Source organism: Chiloscyllium plagiosum, chromosome 22 (genome assembly GCF_004010195.1).
Source record: "Chiloscyllium plagiosum isolate BGI_BamShark_2017 chromosome 22, ASM401019v2, whole genome shotgun sequence".
Classification (NCBI taxonomy): domain Eukaryota; kingdom Metazoa; phylum Chordata; class Chondrichthyes; order Orectolobiformes; family Hemiscylliidae; genus Chiloscyllium; species Chiloscyllium plagiosum.
In genome coordinates, this window is record NC_057731.1 from 37,263,378 (window position 1) to 37,279,130 (window position 15,753).

Consider the following 15,753-nt stretch of genomic DNA (forward strand, 5'->3'; position numbering starts at 1 on the left):
ATCACAGTCAAATCCCTCGAACTCAGCACCACCTTCCTAACCTGCAATCTTCTTCCTGACCTCTCCTGGCCTATCACCCTCACCTTGACCTCCTTCCACCTATCACATTTCCAACGCCCCTCCCCCAAGTCCCTCCTCCCTACCTTTTATCTGCTGGACACACTTTCCTTATTCCTGAAGAAGGGCTCATGTCCGAAACGTCGATTCTCCTGTTCCTTGGATGCTGTGCTTTTCCAGCAACTCATTTTCAGCTTTGAGTACACATGATGACCACTTCTTGAACTGTAATTCTGAGGGGTGTGTGCATACATCTTTGAAGTTACTCGACATAATGAGATTTGTTAGTAATGGAATTTTGGATTTGTTAAATTTAGACATGGAATTTAAAAGAAAAGGAGTAGGGAAGTTCGGTCGAATCTTTATAGAACTATAGAGTAGTTTGTCAATAGTTAAGTATCACATCAGTTCTAGTTGTCATGTTTTGGAGGGGATTTGTGTGTCAATAATGGGTGAGGAAGATATTTATCAGTATGGATTTGGGGATGGGATATTTCAGGTATTATGAATTCAGTGGATCGAAATGGCTGTCTGACTTGAAATTTTGACCAAATTTAATGCTTTTGTTTCAGTTAACTGATGCATTTTGAGGCAGCACATTTCAAAGATGTTTATTTTTTGAGAATGCAAATTCTGCAATGTAATTAAATATGTGGATTCTAATGTTCGTTGTTGTGATCATTATCTGACAATGAAAATGTACACTTCATGTTTCAAATATGATTTAAGTTGTTTAATACTGAATTTTGTGAGTTGTTGCTATATGTCCCTGGGTTGACTAAGAACGCATGTCACAAAACAATTGAAATATTACATTTGTATTCTAGGACCAGATTGCTCTTTGACTGTTCCATCAATGGAATCCTATTGGGTACTGCCAAACATTAAACCCTTTAGCCCCAGTGTGAGCCGTGCATCTCACAAGGCTGTTGTATATGGGAAGTTTATGTGGGTAATTGGTGGATATACCTTCAATTATAGTTCATCGCAGATGATCCTTAAGTAAGTATGTGTTTGTAATTTAGTCTTAGCAGTTGTTGTATTTCACTTGAAGACTTGCATGTTTACTCATGTAAATTTGATGATCTCTTAGCTCTTCTTATTTGTTTGATAGTCTGCAGAGTTCAGACATCTGTTATGTTTGGAATCTCCAAGTATAGCAATTTAAATAGGCCACTTGCTTTTTTTTAAATACATTGACATTCGACATTTTCCCATACATTGCATTTTTAAAAAGCTTTTTAATGAAGTTCCATGCCGTTTTTCTACATACAAGCTACGAAGTGACTTTTGTTTGAAACCTAAGTTCTCCTATCTGAAATTTCAACAAGTTTAATAAATTTTCACTTTGCAGGTCCTTTTCTTTCATCAGATCAAATTGCCAATGGTTGGAGTTAACTAGAAAGGTCTATGAAGACTTGTAAAAGGGATTCCTTGTTAGTGTCTGGTTGTGACATGCAGATTCTCTATATAGTTCTGAAGTTTTGGCGTCTCTGGTCTCTAAATTTACGAGGAGATTTCATAAACTGCTGCTTCTCCATTTCCTTGCTATTACAGCATGATTTAATCTGACTTTGCACAATCAAGTATGATACCACCCAGATTTGATATAACATATCTTTCCCTAAAATTTCAGTACAATGTTCCAGAAAATTTACTGAACTGTAAATAACTTGCATAGGTTTTCTTAATATTCCTTGCATACCTTCTCCCTAGCTTGGCTGAAGATATTGACACCTAATATGATAATCCTTAGGTGCCTGTTGCCCACTGGTACATAAAAAATGATGAGTATTGGCAGGATCTTTAAATTGTGGGCTGTTCACACTTGAGCCTCCTTGTGCCCAAATTCAATGTTCACATATATACTTTTTAGTAATATCTTTGGATAGTGATTTGAGAATGCAACCTGAAGTGAATGGCTCACCCACATTCAGGACTGCTAAACATCAGCAGCCACTGTGTTGTTGATCAAGTAGTCCGATTGTGATTTGAAACTGAATTATTTTCTGTATGTCTCATTTACGCAGTGGTTTTACCAACTAAAGTGCTCCTTGATGACACCGTAGCATTTATATCTAATTGAATTCTACGCAACAACTGACGTGGAGGCTTATTTGTTGAGCTTGGCAAAGGCTGAGATTGGTAATAGGATTGTGGAATATTATGATTAGGCAAGAAATTGGAATTGAAGTCAATGATTAGGTATAATATAGAATGACAGCATAGGTTTGAAGTGCCTAATAGCCTAATTCTATTTCTTATCACCATTTGTGCTAGATATTTATGAGCACAACCTGATGAGAAGAAATGTGAATGGTCTGTTGTGATAAAGCTGCTCCTTTAACAAGTTTATGCAGTCCTTGGCTTTTTTTTTCAGACGTCATAAATGACACCGACTTCGAAAGGTCTGATGTGTAGGGTTTTGGAGCTTGTTTGATAATAGCTAACAGATACTGCCTCAGGATGAAGGCTTTCAAGTTTAAAAACAAACACTTCTACAATGAAAGAGGAGTGCCCAGTTCTCCCAGCTCAGCTTTTCTCTGGTTTGGTATTTAGCAGTAGTGTGGAAAAAAGCTGCTGGACACAAAAACAAAACAGGTCCAGGCTGGAACTCTCTCTTTGACTTCTATCTTGTAAGAACCTGTTTGATTTTTTTCATTTGTTCCAAGGGGTGTTTATGGGGTTTCTTGCAAGATTTTGGAACAGCATCATTAAATTGGGATAATCTATTGGGTTTTCAGGTAGAATAAGTTATTCGGTATTCTCTTCACTTTGTTTGTGTTTCATTCAGTAATCTTGTGAATAATTCTGTTTGTTTAAAACTAAGTGGTTTGACCAGCTGATTCTCTCCTGGAATATCGACTTTTTACCTGCTTAAAACAGCTAGCAAAGTTAGGGGTCTGGGCTACATTCTTGAAGTCTTTTGAGGGGTCTGACCTGGTCCATAATACTGTCTATTGTTAGCGATTTTTGAGAAGATTTGTAGCTCAGTTTGATGGTAAGTATGTAAGTTAGCTCGCTGAGCTTGAAGATTTGTTTTCAGACGTTTCGTCACCATATGTGGTAACATCATCAGTGAGAGTCTCCAGTGAAGCGCTGGTGATATGTCCCGTCTCTGTTTATAGGTCTTGGTTTCTTAAGGTGGGTGATGCCATTTCCGGTTCTTTATTTCAAGGGGAGGTAGATAGGAGCTAAATCAATGTATTTTATTGATGGAGTTCTGGTTAGAATGCCTGCCTCTCAGAATTCTTAAACGTGTCATTGTTTCGCCTGTCCGAGGATCTGTGTGTTGGCCCAATCAAAGTGTATGTAAAGAAAGTAGCAATAATGGGTCATGTCTATTGGTGGCCAGTTGGTGTTCATGAATCAAGTCTCCTGCTACTTTGTCTGATTTTTTTTTACAGTTCTTGCATGGTATCTTGTAAATGTCTGGAAGTCATTTCTGATGTGAGTTTGATGTAATGTATTGTGGCTATAATTTTTGGTTGCATTGTGTCTGCTTGTTTGGGTTTGTATCTGAGGAATCAGTGGATTGTGTTTATTGGGTACGCGTTTTTCTTGAAAGCATTATATAGACATTTTTCTGCTTTTTGTAGTTCTTGGATGCTGCAGTGTGATGTAGCTTGTTGAAATGTCTTGATGTAGCTCCCTTTGTGGGTGTTGGGATGATTGCTTCTGAAGTCAGTGTTTGTTGTTTTTGTGTAGATGCTGGTTTGAAGCTCTCCATTAACTGTACATTTCAACTGTCACATGTAGGAATGGGAGTCTGTTGTCATTCTCTTCTTCCTTTTTGTGAATTTTATGCCTGTCAGGATGTCACGGTGTCGTATGTTTCCTCTAATTTGTTCCATTTTGTGATGACAAAGGCGTAATCTAGGTAGTGGACCCAGAATTTGGGTCGGATAGATGGGAGGGCAAGGAGAAAGTAAGGTCTGCAGATGCTGGAGATCAGAGTCCAGAGTGTGTTGCTGGAATAGCACAGCAGGTCAGGCAGCATCCGAGGAGCAGGAGAATCAATGTTTTGGGCCAGACCTCTCCTTCAAGAATGAGGCTGGGAGCCTCGGGGGTGGAGAGATAAATGAGAGGGGGGTGGGGCTGGGGAGAAGTTAGCTAAGAGTGCAATAGATGGATGGAGATAGGGATAAAGGTGATAGGTCGGAGAGGAAGGTAGAGCGGATAGATGAGAAGGAAGAGAGACAGGTGGAACAGGTCATGAGGGTGGTGCTGAGCTGGAAGGTTGGAACTGGTGTAAGGTGGGGGAAGGGGAAATGTGAAAACTGGTCAAGTCCACATAATACCCTGGGGTTGAAGGGTCCCAAAGCGGAAGATAAGGCGTTCTTCCTCCAGGCGTCAGGTGGTGAGGGAGTGGTGGTGGAGGAGGCCCAGGACCTGCATGTCCTTGACGGAGTGGGAGGGGGAGTTTAATTGTTTGGCCATGGGGCAGTGGGGTTGATTGGTGCGGGTATCCCAGAGATGTTCTCTAAAGCACTCTGCGAGTAGGTGTCCAGTCTCCCCAATGTAGAGGAGTCCACATTGGGAGCAATGGATACAATAACTGATGTATGGAAGTGCAGGTGAAATTTGTTGGATGTGGAAGGCTCCTTAGGGCCTTGAATGGAGGTGAGTGGGGGGAAGGTGTGAGCGCAGGTTATGCAATTCCTGTGGTGGCAGGGGAAGGTGCCAGGAGGGGAGGGTGGCTTGGTAGGTGTGTGGACCTGACCAGGTAGTCACAGATGGAACGGTCTTTGCAGAAAGTGGATAGGGGTGAGGAGGGAAATATATCTCTGGTGGTGGGGTCCATTTGTCGGTGGCGGAAATGTCGGCTGATGGGATTTATGAGGAGGTTGCTGGGGTGGAAGGTGAGGACCATGGGATTCTGTCCTTGTTGCAGTTGGAGGGGTGGTTTTCGAGGGCAGAGATGCAGGATGTGGATGAGATGGGTTTGAGAGCATCTTCATTCCTGAAGAAGGGCCTGTGCCCGAAATGTCGAATCTCCTGTTCCCTGGATGCTGCCTGACCTGCTGTGCTGTTCCAGCAATAAAGTTTCAACCTTGAGAGCATCTTCAACCATGTGGGAGGGGAAGTTTCGGTCTTTAAGGAAGGAGACCATCTGGTGTGTTCTGTGGTGGAACTGGTCCTCTTGGGAGCAGATGCGGCAGAGGAATTGGGAATACAGGATAGCATTTTTGCAGGCGGTAGGGTGGGGGGAGGTGTAATCCAGGTAGCTGTGAAAGTCGGTAGGTTTGTAAAAAAAAAAAATGTCAGCGTTGAATTGGTCTTCGTGGATGGAGATGGAGAGGTCTAGGAAGGGGAGGGAGGTGTTAGAGATGGTCCAGATGGGAGGGCAGCTTGTTCATGTCTCTGCATTACTGCTTCCGCTATGAGCCCTGATATTGGTGATCCCATAGGTGTTACGTTGACCTGTTTGGTTTTGTTATTGAATGTGAAGTGGATGCTGAGGCACAGGTCTACTAGTTTGACAAAGTTGTCTTTTCTGATGAAGTTGGTGTTTGTGGTCCTGGTTTTCCTAGTAGTGATGCCAGTGTTTCTTTGGCCAGGTCAATGTTAATTGACGTGAAAAGGGTTTTAATGTCAAAGGAGACCATTATTTTGTCCTCTTCTATTTTGGTGCCTTTGGTGTTCAGGAATTCTTGGAGAGTGAATGGAGTGGTGTGAATCTTCAATTAGGTGCTTTAGTTTTTGGTGGAGTTCTTTTGGCTAGTCTGTATGTTGGTGTTCCAGGTAGGGAGGCTATGGTTCTGAGGCTGGGGGGGGGGGTCAACAGGTTTGTATATTTTTGGTAATTTGTATATTTTTGGATCCATCTGGTTTCATGTTTTGGAAGTCTATCCTGTTCAATTTTCCTAATTTTTTTTACGTTCTGTGAGAAAGAATGAGATTCTGTTTAGCAGTTGTGGGGTTGGGTATATCACCACCTGCTGGTAAGTGTCCAAAAAGCATTTGCCTTTTCAAGATAGTTGGATTTTTTTAAAATAAGGATCATCCGTCCCTTGTCTGCAGGTAAGGTTAAATATTAATGTGTTATAGCTTGTGTTGAAAAACAAGAACAGTCGTCTGTTGCTAGAGGGAATTATTGCCTTTGAACTGTCTAGTTTGCAACAGGTGCAGCGTTGTCTATGTCAGTATAAAATTGGCAAATTCTGTGTTTGTGATTTGAGCAAAAGTTTTTTAGTGAATCAAGACAGCTGACATCATAAGCAATGGAAAGAATTGGCATCCCTCAATATGCCGAATAATGCTCATGTAATGGTGAGAGAGAAAATTCAGATATTTGTAGTGTTATGGACCAGAGCAGACCCACTCAAAATATATTAAGAAGGTAACCTAGACACTAACTTTTTTGAACTTTAAAAGTAAATGTAAGATGTTGCATTCTAGATGCAGTTTGATTGGTCGAACTACTCGATGCTAAGCAAAACGCAGTTTATTCATACACCATTGTTAGAATGCAATCAAAGAAATATTAAAGAATTGGCATCGTTGTAATTCAATGAAAATACTAAACACAGTAATAGATACAGTAACTATTTCTAATTAATTGTTCCAAAAAGTAACATCCCATAAACACCCTTGGCAAAAGCAGCCAATAAAATATATTGTGTATCATGCGATTCTTGTAGCCCAGGAGGAAAAACATGAGAACTCTGTAGCAGGGGGAGATGGACTGCAGCTTCCAAACTCTGCTGAGAATCCAGCAATAACTGCTGAACGTTAAAACTAAACGTCCTGGCTCTGTGGGAGCTTGACCACACCTATTTAGGCTGCTTCTATTCTTCCAACGTTTAACAAAAAAATTTCCAAGGCCTGCCAAGCTGTTTGCTTTATAAGTTTTCAATAGGCAGCTCAGCATGTCAGCTTTAAAACCTCCCTTCAAAAAAAAGGACAAAATAGACCTTTTAAAGCCATTGTGTTGTCGCCCATTCCCCAATTTAGAAAGATGCCTTCAATTTTAAAAACCTTTTTTGTCTTGTGCTATTAGTACACTAAATGCATTCAAAGTTTGTGAGAAGATTTGTAGCTCGGGTGCTCGTTGTTGTGGTTCTGTTCACTGAGCTGGGAATTTGTGTTGCAGACGTTTCGTCCCCTGTCTAGGTGACATCCTCAGTGCTTGGGAGCCTCCTGTGAAGCACTTCTATGATCTTTCCTTCTGCATTTGTAGTGGTTTGAATCTGCCACTTCCGGTTGTCAGTTCCAGCAGTCCGTTGCAGTGATCGGTATATTGGGTCCAGGTCGATGTGCTTATTGATTGAAACTGTGGATGAGTGCCATACCTCTAGGAATTCCCTGGCTGTTCTCTGTTTGGCTTGTCCTATAATAGTAGTGTTGTCCCAGTCGAACTTCCTAAGCAAGTTGTCAGAAAAAGCTCAGCAGAGAAGATGGAAAATTGATCACATTAATTTCCCAAGCCAGATATTGATGTGGTTGAATCTGCAGCTATTACCAGAGTCTCAGTGTTAAATGGAAGGATATTTGATAGTGACTGAAACAAACAGAAATTGCTAGAAAAGCTCAGCAGGTCTGGCAACAACTGTGCAGAGAAATCAGAGTTAACGGTTCGGGTCTAGTGATCCTCCCTCAGAATGTTTTACACTGTATAAGGGATCCTTTTGAAATTATTGTAACAAAGAGAAGTAGAGAATATACTAGCTGTCTATGTGGTGTACAAAATCCCATGCAAGGACTGCACAAAATACTACAAAGGACAAACAGGAAGACAGCTAACGATCCGCATCCATGAACACCAACTAGCCACGAAAGAACACGACCAGCTATCCTTAGTAGCCACACATGCAGATGACAAGCAACATGAATTCGGCTGGGACAACACTACTATTATAGGACAAGCCAAACAGAGAACAGCCAGGGAATTCCTAGAGGCATGGCACTCATCCACAGATTCAATCAATAAGCACATCGAACTGGACCCAATATACCGACCACTGAAACGGACAGCTGGAACTGACAACCGGAAGCGACAGATTCAAACTACTACAAATGCCGGAGGAAGGATCATAGAAGCGCTTCACAGGAGGCTCCCAAGCACTGAGGATGTCACCTAGACAGGGGACGAAACGTCTGCAACACAAATTCCCAGCTCGGCGAACAGAATCACAACACTAAATGCATATATACTACATTGGATCTAAGCATGCAAACAATCACTACTACAGTCCATGTCAGTCCATTTTATTTGTCCCCACTAACTAACTACCAAAGTTACAAAATCTGATTCCTATCCTATTCCACATTTGGAAGGCTGTATTGAGAAGGTGGGATAAGCAACTTATAAGTTGGACTTATTCAGATGATATTGAAAGAAAGAAGAAAATTCATCAAAGTTGTGACAACGCCTCGTGAATTGCATTCTTTCGACTTGCTGGGGGTATAATTTTCAAATTGAATGGCTGCAATAATAACTTCCATCTAAACAGTGTGAAATCTTTGTCCTAAAATTTCTCCTAAAGCTTTAAGGAGTTATGATCTGTACATACAATTGTCTCAAGACACATTGCTGACAATATAAATGTTGAAATGTTGCAACGCCAGCACCAAACTCAAGGTCTCCTTCTCAATTATAGAATATTTATATTGATGATTATTCAATTTTCTTGAAAAATACACAGTAGGTTTTTCTAGCACTTGTATTTTTCTAGCACCTGTATTATTGTAAGAGTACAGCACTGACACCCACATCACTCTTATTGATAATCACCTTGAAAAGCTTAGTGAATTAGGTGTGGCAAACGCTTGGCAGTGGTTAACACAGCTTTCAGGCTGTCAAATGCTTTCTTACCGTCCTCTGTCCATTTGAAATTTTCTGCAACTCTTCAAGTCAGTCTGAGGAGCAACCACACTGCTAAAATTCAATACGACTTTCTGATTTAAAAAAAAACTTTATCCCAGGAATCATAGTATTGCCCTCTTCATTGATAGTATGGGAAACTCCCAAAAAACCTTAGTTTTCACATCCCATGGGGCCATCAGTCAATGTGACTTTGGCTTTTGCAAACTCCCTATTAGCCAGGTTTATCATCCAGCCCACTTCCCAAAGCCAATTTAAAAATTCTGATAGATGCTGCAAATATTCTTTCCATGTGCGATTAAAAATGATCACGTCCTCTATGTACACCACAGAATTAGGTAATCTCGCAATAACTTTATTGGTTATTCTTTGTGGCTGATGCATTTTTCATGTCAAATGGCATGACTTTAAGCTGGTACAGTCCATTTGGTATCATGAAAGTTGGAATTTTCTTCTTTCTTTCAATATCATCTGAATAAGTCCAATTTATAAGTTGCTTATCTACCTTTTCAATACAGTCTTCCAAATGTGGAATAGGATATGAATCAGATTTTGTAACTTTGTGATAGTCCACACATTCCTTATATGCAATCGTTGGATATTGACTGGTTTTGGAACAGTTACTATGGGTGAGCTCCATTTGCTGCAGCTCACTTTGATTATAGTGCCTTTGCTCATGTGTTCAATGTTTTTTTTGAACCTGTGCCAACTTTGGAGGGTTATGTCTACAAGCATGTTGTTTAATTGCATCAGCATGTCATACATCTATTTCATGCATAATTAGACGAGTGCTTCCCAGCTTATTCTCACATATCTCCCCATATGATGTGAATAACTCATTCAGGCCATAATTTTTGAGAACTTCCTCATTGTCCAATTTAATTTGAGGCGTATCCAATTAGGAATCATTGGAACTTGATTCTTCATTCTGTGTTGTAACCTGTAACCCATTCCATTTGTTTTCCTTCCCCATCAAAATATCTTTTGAGCATATTCACATCACACACTCTGAGATTTCTTTCTATCTGACTTTCTTATGAAATAATTTACCTCTCTCAATTTCATTTCAATTTGATAAGGCCCACTAAATCTTGCCTTGACCACTGGAAGCAATGCTAATACTTCCCATCCACATAAGTAAAATTGGAAATTTCTTTGATATTGTGTCTTCCTTTTGTTTCATTTCATGCTTTGCTACTTTTAACTGTTGTCCAGCCAGCTCTATTTAATTTTTCCCTAAAATTTGACAAATAGTCCAAATGTGTGGTTTCTGAACTCTGATACTCACCAATTTCTCCTTAATTAATTTGTGTTCCTCTCACCTCATGCCCAAAAACTAATTTAAATGGACAGGGAGATTAATTTGGTGCATCCCAAATTGCAAAAAGTACAAATGGAATTCCTTTATCCCAAACCTCTGAATGAATAGTTTTGAATATAAGCCCTCAACATGGTCTTTAAAGTTTGATGCCATATTCTAATGCTGTCTGTGATTCTGGATGGTATGCAGGGAATTTAAATTGTTTTATTCCTAAACTGTCCTTAACTTCCTTAATAGGTTTGATGTAAAATTTGACCCTTAATGCAATTGCATCTCTGTGAATCGTCGGTTATCTAATGGGGGAAAAAAAAAGTAACTCTTCTCCAATCCTTTTAGCTTTGATACTGCCTAATGGAATAGCCTCCAGAATTCTAGTGGACACATCCACTATGGTCAGCAAATATTGATTCCTACTTTTTGTTTTAGGTAGGGGTCCTATGCAATTAATTGAGACCCTTATAAAAGGTTCCTCAAATGCAGGAATGAGTATTAAGGGTGCTGGTTTTATCCCTGCCTGAGGTTTTCTAATTACCTGACACATTTGATATGCCTGACAAAATTCTACCACATTGTTATGCAGTCCGGGCCAATAAAAATGTTTTTGATTTTGACTTGGGTTTTCCTTACTCTCAAATGACTACCACCTGGTAATTCATATGCAACACATTCTGTCTAAAGCCCACTAGTAATACAACTTGATGAACTTCTGCCTATTTCTTATCTGCATAAATGTGTGATAGTCTCCATTTCCTTATTAGAATACCATGTTTAAGATAGTAGCATTCTGGATGCACTCAGATTCTTCTTCTATGTAGGATTTTTGCTCCAACTGTTTTAGTGTTTTATCTTTCTGTTGGAATTCAGTTATTGTCCTCTACCTGTTCTTGTTTTTTCTTAACATCTTGTTCAAGCAGAGTCTCTGATAATTGAACTTTAGTTTTCTTTATTATTTGATTTCTCCTTCTGGTTCCATGAGTGGCTTTGTGACCTCATTCCCACATAGTCAGGAAAAATCCCAGGATATACTTCCTGTAACACCTCAGTTGCATAATTTTCCATTGGCTTTTCAACCACAGTCGGCATCACTCCCATTGATGGTCCAGCTTATCATTACCAAGGATAAATTGGAACCAAGAATTTCTTTACTTAGACCACAACATTATCATCGGACTCTCTGACCTCTATTTATATAATGGAACAACACTCTTCTCACTTTTCTGGCAATGCTCCCTCTGAAATACATATTTTATCATCTTTTCATATCAAAGGTGCACTTGCTTCTTTATGTCTCAAAATTTTAATTTCTTCACCTCCTCCTGGCAAAAATGAGCAAATCTTACCCTTGCAAATAAATTCTTTAAAGGGATCTGGCACTGTCTTCTCAACCAGCCCCTGGTCAGGTTGTACATTCTTTTGCAGCTTCCAAGCTTCCACTGGGCTTTCCTTCAGCACTTCAACAAAACTGACTGGCTTGTCCTGTTTTCCCACATCCATCTTCCCAGTACTTTTTCTAAATCACCAACACTGACTTCACGTGGCCCACTACATTACATTGAAAACACCTGGGCGTTTTTACCTTTTTTTTCCCCTCATGGGTTTCCTTTTCACCCTGTGGTAAACCATCCTTACTATCTTCAATGAGGTCTCCTTTTCCCATAACACCTGGTGATTTATTTTCCCAATTTCTTTCCCTCACAGCTAAATTTGCTTTATGAACCAACTCATAACCGTTTGCCATTTCAGCTAATCTTGTAGTCTTAAATGTCTGCTCCATGTGAGTTGTCACTACTTCAGGAAGTGAATTTTCGAACTTCTCTAAAATGATCATCTTTCTAATATCATATGTTTGATCTATCTTCAATGCCATTATCCACCTATCAAAATTAGTTTGTTTGATCCTTTCAAACACAATGTATTTTTGATCAGATTCCTTCAGTGGATTCTTAAAATATTGTCTGTCGGCTTCTGGTACTAGCTCATATACACTTAAGATGCCATTTTTCACTTCATTATACACCCCAAATACCACCTGTGATAGTGACCTTATTAGCTCTACCTACCAACTTTGTTTGGATCAATAGTACTCACACAGTCACTGATCATTTCAATTGTTTAGCCACATTGTCAAATAAAATGAAAAAGGCTTCTACATCCTTTTCGTTGAATTTAGGCAACATTTGGACATTATTTAAACAGATCCTCACCAGACCTTTGGCTATGATGGGATTGTTATCCATCACTGTCCTCATTACCACTAACTTTCGAGTCTACCGCTGCCATTTTTAGTTAGCTTTGAGTTTTCAGTTCTAACTTCTGAAGTTCAAAAACTCTGTTTCTCCCTTTTCTTTTGTATCTAATTCAAGCTGCTTCATTTGCAATTGAATTTTAACCATTACCAAAAGTTCCAAAGGTATTCCGAGCAAATGTAAACTGTGCGTGATTCCTACAATTATCTCCCCTTTCCTTGCAGACACAGGCAAACCCAACTCTAGCTTGTTTGCCAATTCTGAAAGCCTTGTCTTGCTCACTTTCTTCCACTCCTAGAAAATTCCTAGTGACTGCAAGAGCCATTACTAGACAAGGTGCATCCTGTTTAAAGCAACAGAATTCAATACCTGAAATAAAAGATGCTAACACTTAGTATTCACTGCCTTAGGTCCAATTATCCTAAACCCAACCTTGAATTAGAGATTTTGATCCCAGATGAGCCCCCAGTTTGTTATAGACTAGACTGAAACCATTCAAAATGTATTAAGGAGGTAGCCTAGACCCAACTTTTTCTTATTTCAAAGGTAAATGTAAGGTGATGTAATTTGATTGGTCAAACTACTCAATGTTAAGCAAAACTCCATTTATGCCTATATGATAGTTAAAATGCAATCAAAGAATAAAATAAAAGAATTGGCTTAGCTGTAACTCTCTATTGAAATGCTTAACAAAAAGATGGATAGTAACCGCTAAGAGGTTTGAAAAGATTTGCAGCTTGGGTTGTAGATACGATTGTCCTTTGCCCATAGAACTGGTAGGTTTGTATGCAGACATTTTGTCACCCTGCTAGGTAACATCCCCAGTGTACCTTCTGATGAAGTGTTATTGAACTACTCTGCTCATTATTTATGTGACCTGTTCTGTTATGGTGAGATATCATTTCCTCTCCTGCTCCGCAGTAGCTCGTTTACAGAATCCATTTCTGCAGACCTGTTGATAGTGTTCCTGTTTAAGAACCAGGAAATTCCCATGCGTGTCTTTGATTAGTTTGTCTCAAGATGGTTACATTGTCCCAGCTGAATTGATGGTCCTCCTTATCTAAGTGTACGGAGATGAGTGAGAATTAGTGGTCTTGTTTTACTACCATTGGTGTTTGTGTATTCTGGTATCTAGTTTCCTTCCAGTCTATCCAATCTAATGTTTGTGGTAGTCACGGCACAGACAATAACCACCACTAATAAGCTGTTCAAATGTAGTAACATCCTATAAATGCACCTTTGGGAAAGCCAAAGATTGTCCCTCTTGCAATTCTAACAACCCATGAGGAAAAGCTTTGAGAAAACTGAGAGAATGTAGCAGAGAGGGATGGACTGCAGGTTCCAAACCCTGCTGAGACTCCAGCAACAACTGTTGAAAGCTGAAACTAAAAATTCTGGTTCTGTGGAATCTTGACCACACCTATTTACGTGCTTCTATTGTTCCAATTTTGTATTGAAAAAAATCCCCAGGCAACACAAGCTGATCGCGAGTTCTCAATAGATAGATTGACACATCTGCCTTGAAACCTCTCCTCAAAAAGAAAATGACAGAATGCACTTCTTAAAGCCAAATTATCATTACAGTAAGTTCTGGGATTGATTAAAGAAAGATGAACAAAATGATGTGGCAATAATACTTCATACAGTATAATAGCACTACATAAAAGTAAATGCAAGTAGTGGTAAGGAATGGGACAATTAAATTTTGCTTATTGTAAATTTGGTTGAGTTGAGCTACAAAAACCCAAGGCATACGCATTTTTACACAAGCAAATATAATTGCTGAAGGTGTGTTTGCTAGATTGTGTTGCTAAAGAGCAATCCCTCTAAGTAAGCTGTTTGGCCACATTTTAAATCTGAATTCTGGACAGGAGAATTTTAGTTAGAATATATATTTGGGGAGTAAATTCCCAGAAGTCAGATATTTCTTAGTTTTATGTCCAGTCATTTATCAATTTATGTGACACACAGTGACTGATAAATCTATACTTAGGGGCCTGATGTCACAAAATTGTTGAATGAATGTTAAATTAATTTGTACAGCAAAGACTTGGCAATTTTGTATCTTGATATGTATAAAAAGAAACTGTCTCCAGTAGCACTGACCTACTTAATTTGATTTCAGGTATGATTTGGAGAGCAATGGGTGGGCAGGTGTACCCATAGTAAGTGTTGCAAGACCATCTTCAAGATATGGACATTCCTTAACATTATATCAGGTACGCTTTAAACTGATTTTAACTTCTGTTTTTAAATTCATTTCTAATTGAGCTTCGTAATAACTCCTGGGTGCTCCAGAATTCCAAATATTAATTTTGGGTAATGTGTCTGTTTTTTTTTTAATTTTTGCACAGCTTGCCAAATGTTAGACTATGAAATGCGATATGCAGCTTTCTTCATCCTAGTATCCTCCATTGATTACTAGGTAGGGGCGTAGTTGACTGGAAAGAAAATTCTGTAATGTCAAAGCCTTGAGATGTTTTTAATGAGAACATTATCATTGTAATGTTTCCCAAGCTGCCTGTGGTACGTCTCTAACTTTTCTCTGTCAGCAGCCTTTTGAGATTCCTTCGTGCTGTTTTATATGGCAAAGTCCACAAAAATCCTTGGTAAGATAATTAGGACTGAGAAAGGCGATTTGGTTAATTTTGGTTCATTCATTCAAAATTACCTTGCAGTTTCTTTCATTTCAGCATTCTATTTGTTTTTGGGATTACAAGATATTTCCTGCAACAGTGCAATATCCAGAATGTTGTTCAGTGTACTGTTTCTGTACTTGTATGAAGTTAAACTTCTCATCCCATTCCTAAATTTGCCTTTTACCATTTTCAAACTGTACTTCTGTTTTCTCAAACGAATTTAAATTACAGAACATCTTTACTATTTGAATTGTTAATATATTTCTACAAAGGCATCACTCAGATTTTTCCTTTAACTTGAGCTTTTCAACCTTTTTTCTGTCTTCACTTATTTTTAAACTTGTGCATCTTCATTGCATTCTGGGTTTGTATGTCCACTTAATGTCGTATGACCAGAAGTGAACAAAATAATAATATTGGTTTGTGCAAAACATTAGGCTCTTGGTGATTTTCTTAAATTGTACTCTTCTGTCTCAGCTATAGATGTGATTTTCTTTTGGATTAATCAATTTCTAAGCTTAAGTTGGTTAGAGTTTTTGAATGTTCGAGGTCTACTAAACTTCTTAATCTTTCTCAATGTTGTTATTTGCCACTTCCTGCATTTTTCATAGTCAGAAGTTGCATGACTCCAAGTTACAGTCCAACAGGTTTATTTGAAATTGC

At 39.0% G+C, this 15,753-nt stretch overlaps 1 protein-coding gene across 3 annotated transcripts in view; it reads left to right on the forward strand.

Annotated features, from left to right (window-relative positions):
• Nucleotides 1–15,753, forward strand: part of atrnl1b (attractin-like 1b) — a 944,158-nt gene that overhangs the window by 96,539 nt on the left and 831,866 nt on the right. For all 3 annotated transcript variants that reach the window (XR_006314946.1, XM_043712811.1, XM_043712812.1), the window contains exons 6-7: nt 885–1,059; nt 14,577–14,670. Coding sequence is in view for 2 of the 3 variants with exons in the window: in XM_043712811.1 (XP_043568746.1) it covers nt 885–1,059; nt 14,577–14,670 (269 nt within the window). In the remaining variant the exon portion in view is untranslated. The remainder of the gene's footprint in view (nt 1–884; nt 1,060–14,576; nt 14,671–15,753) is intronic.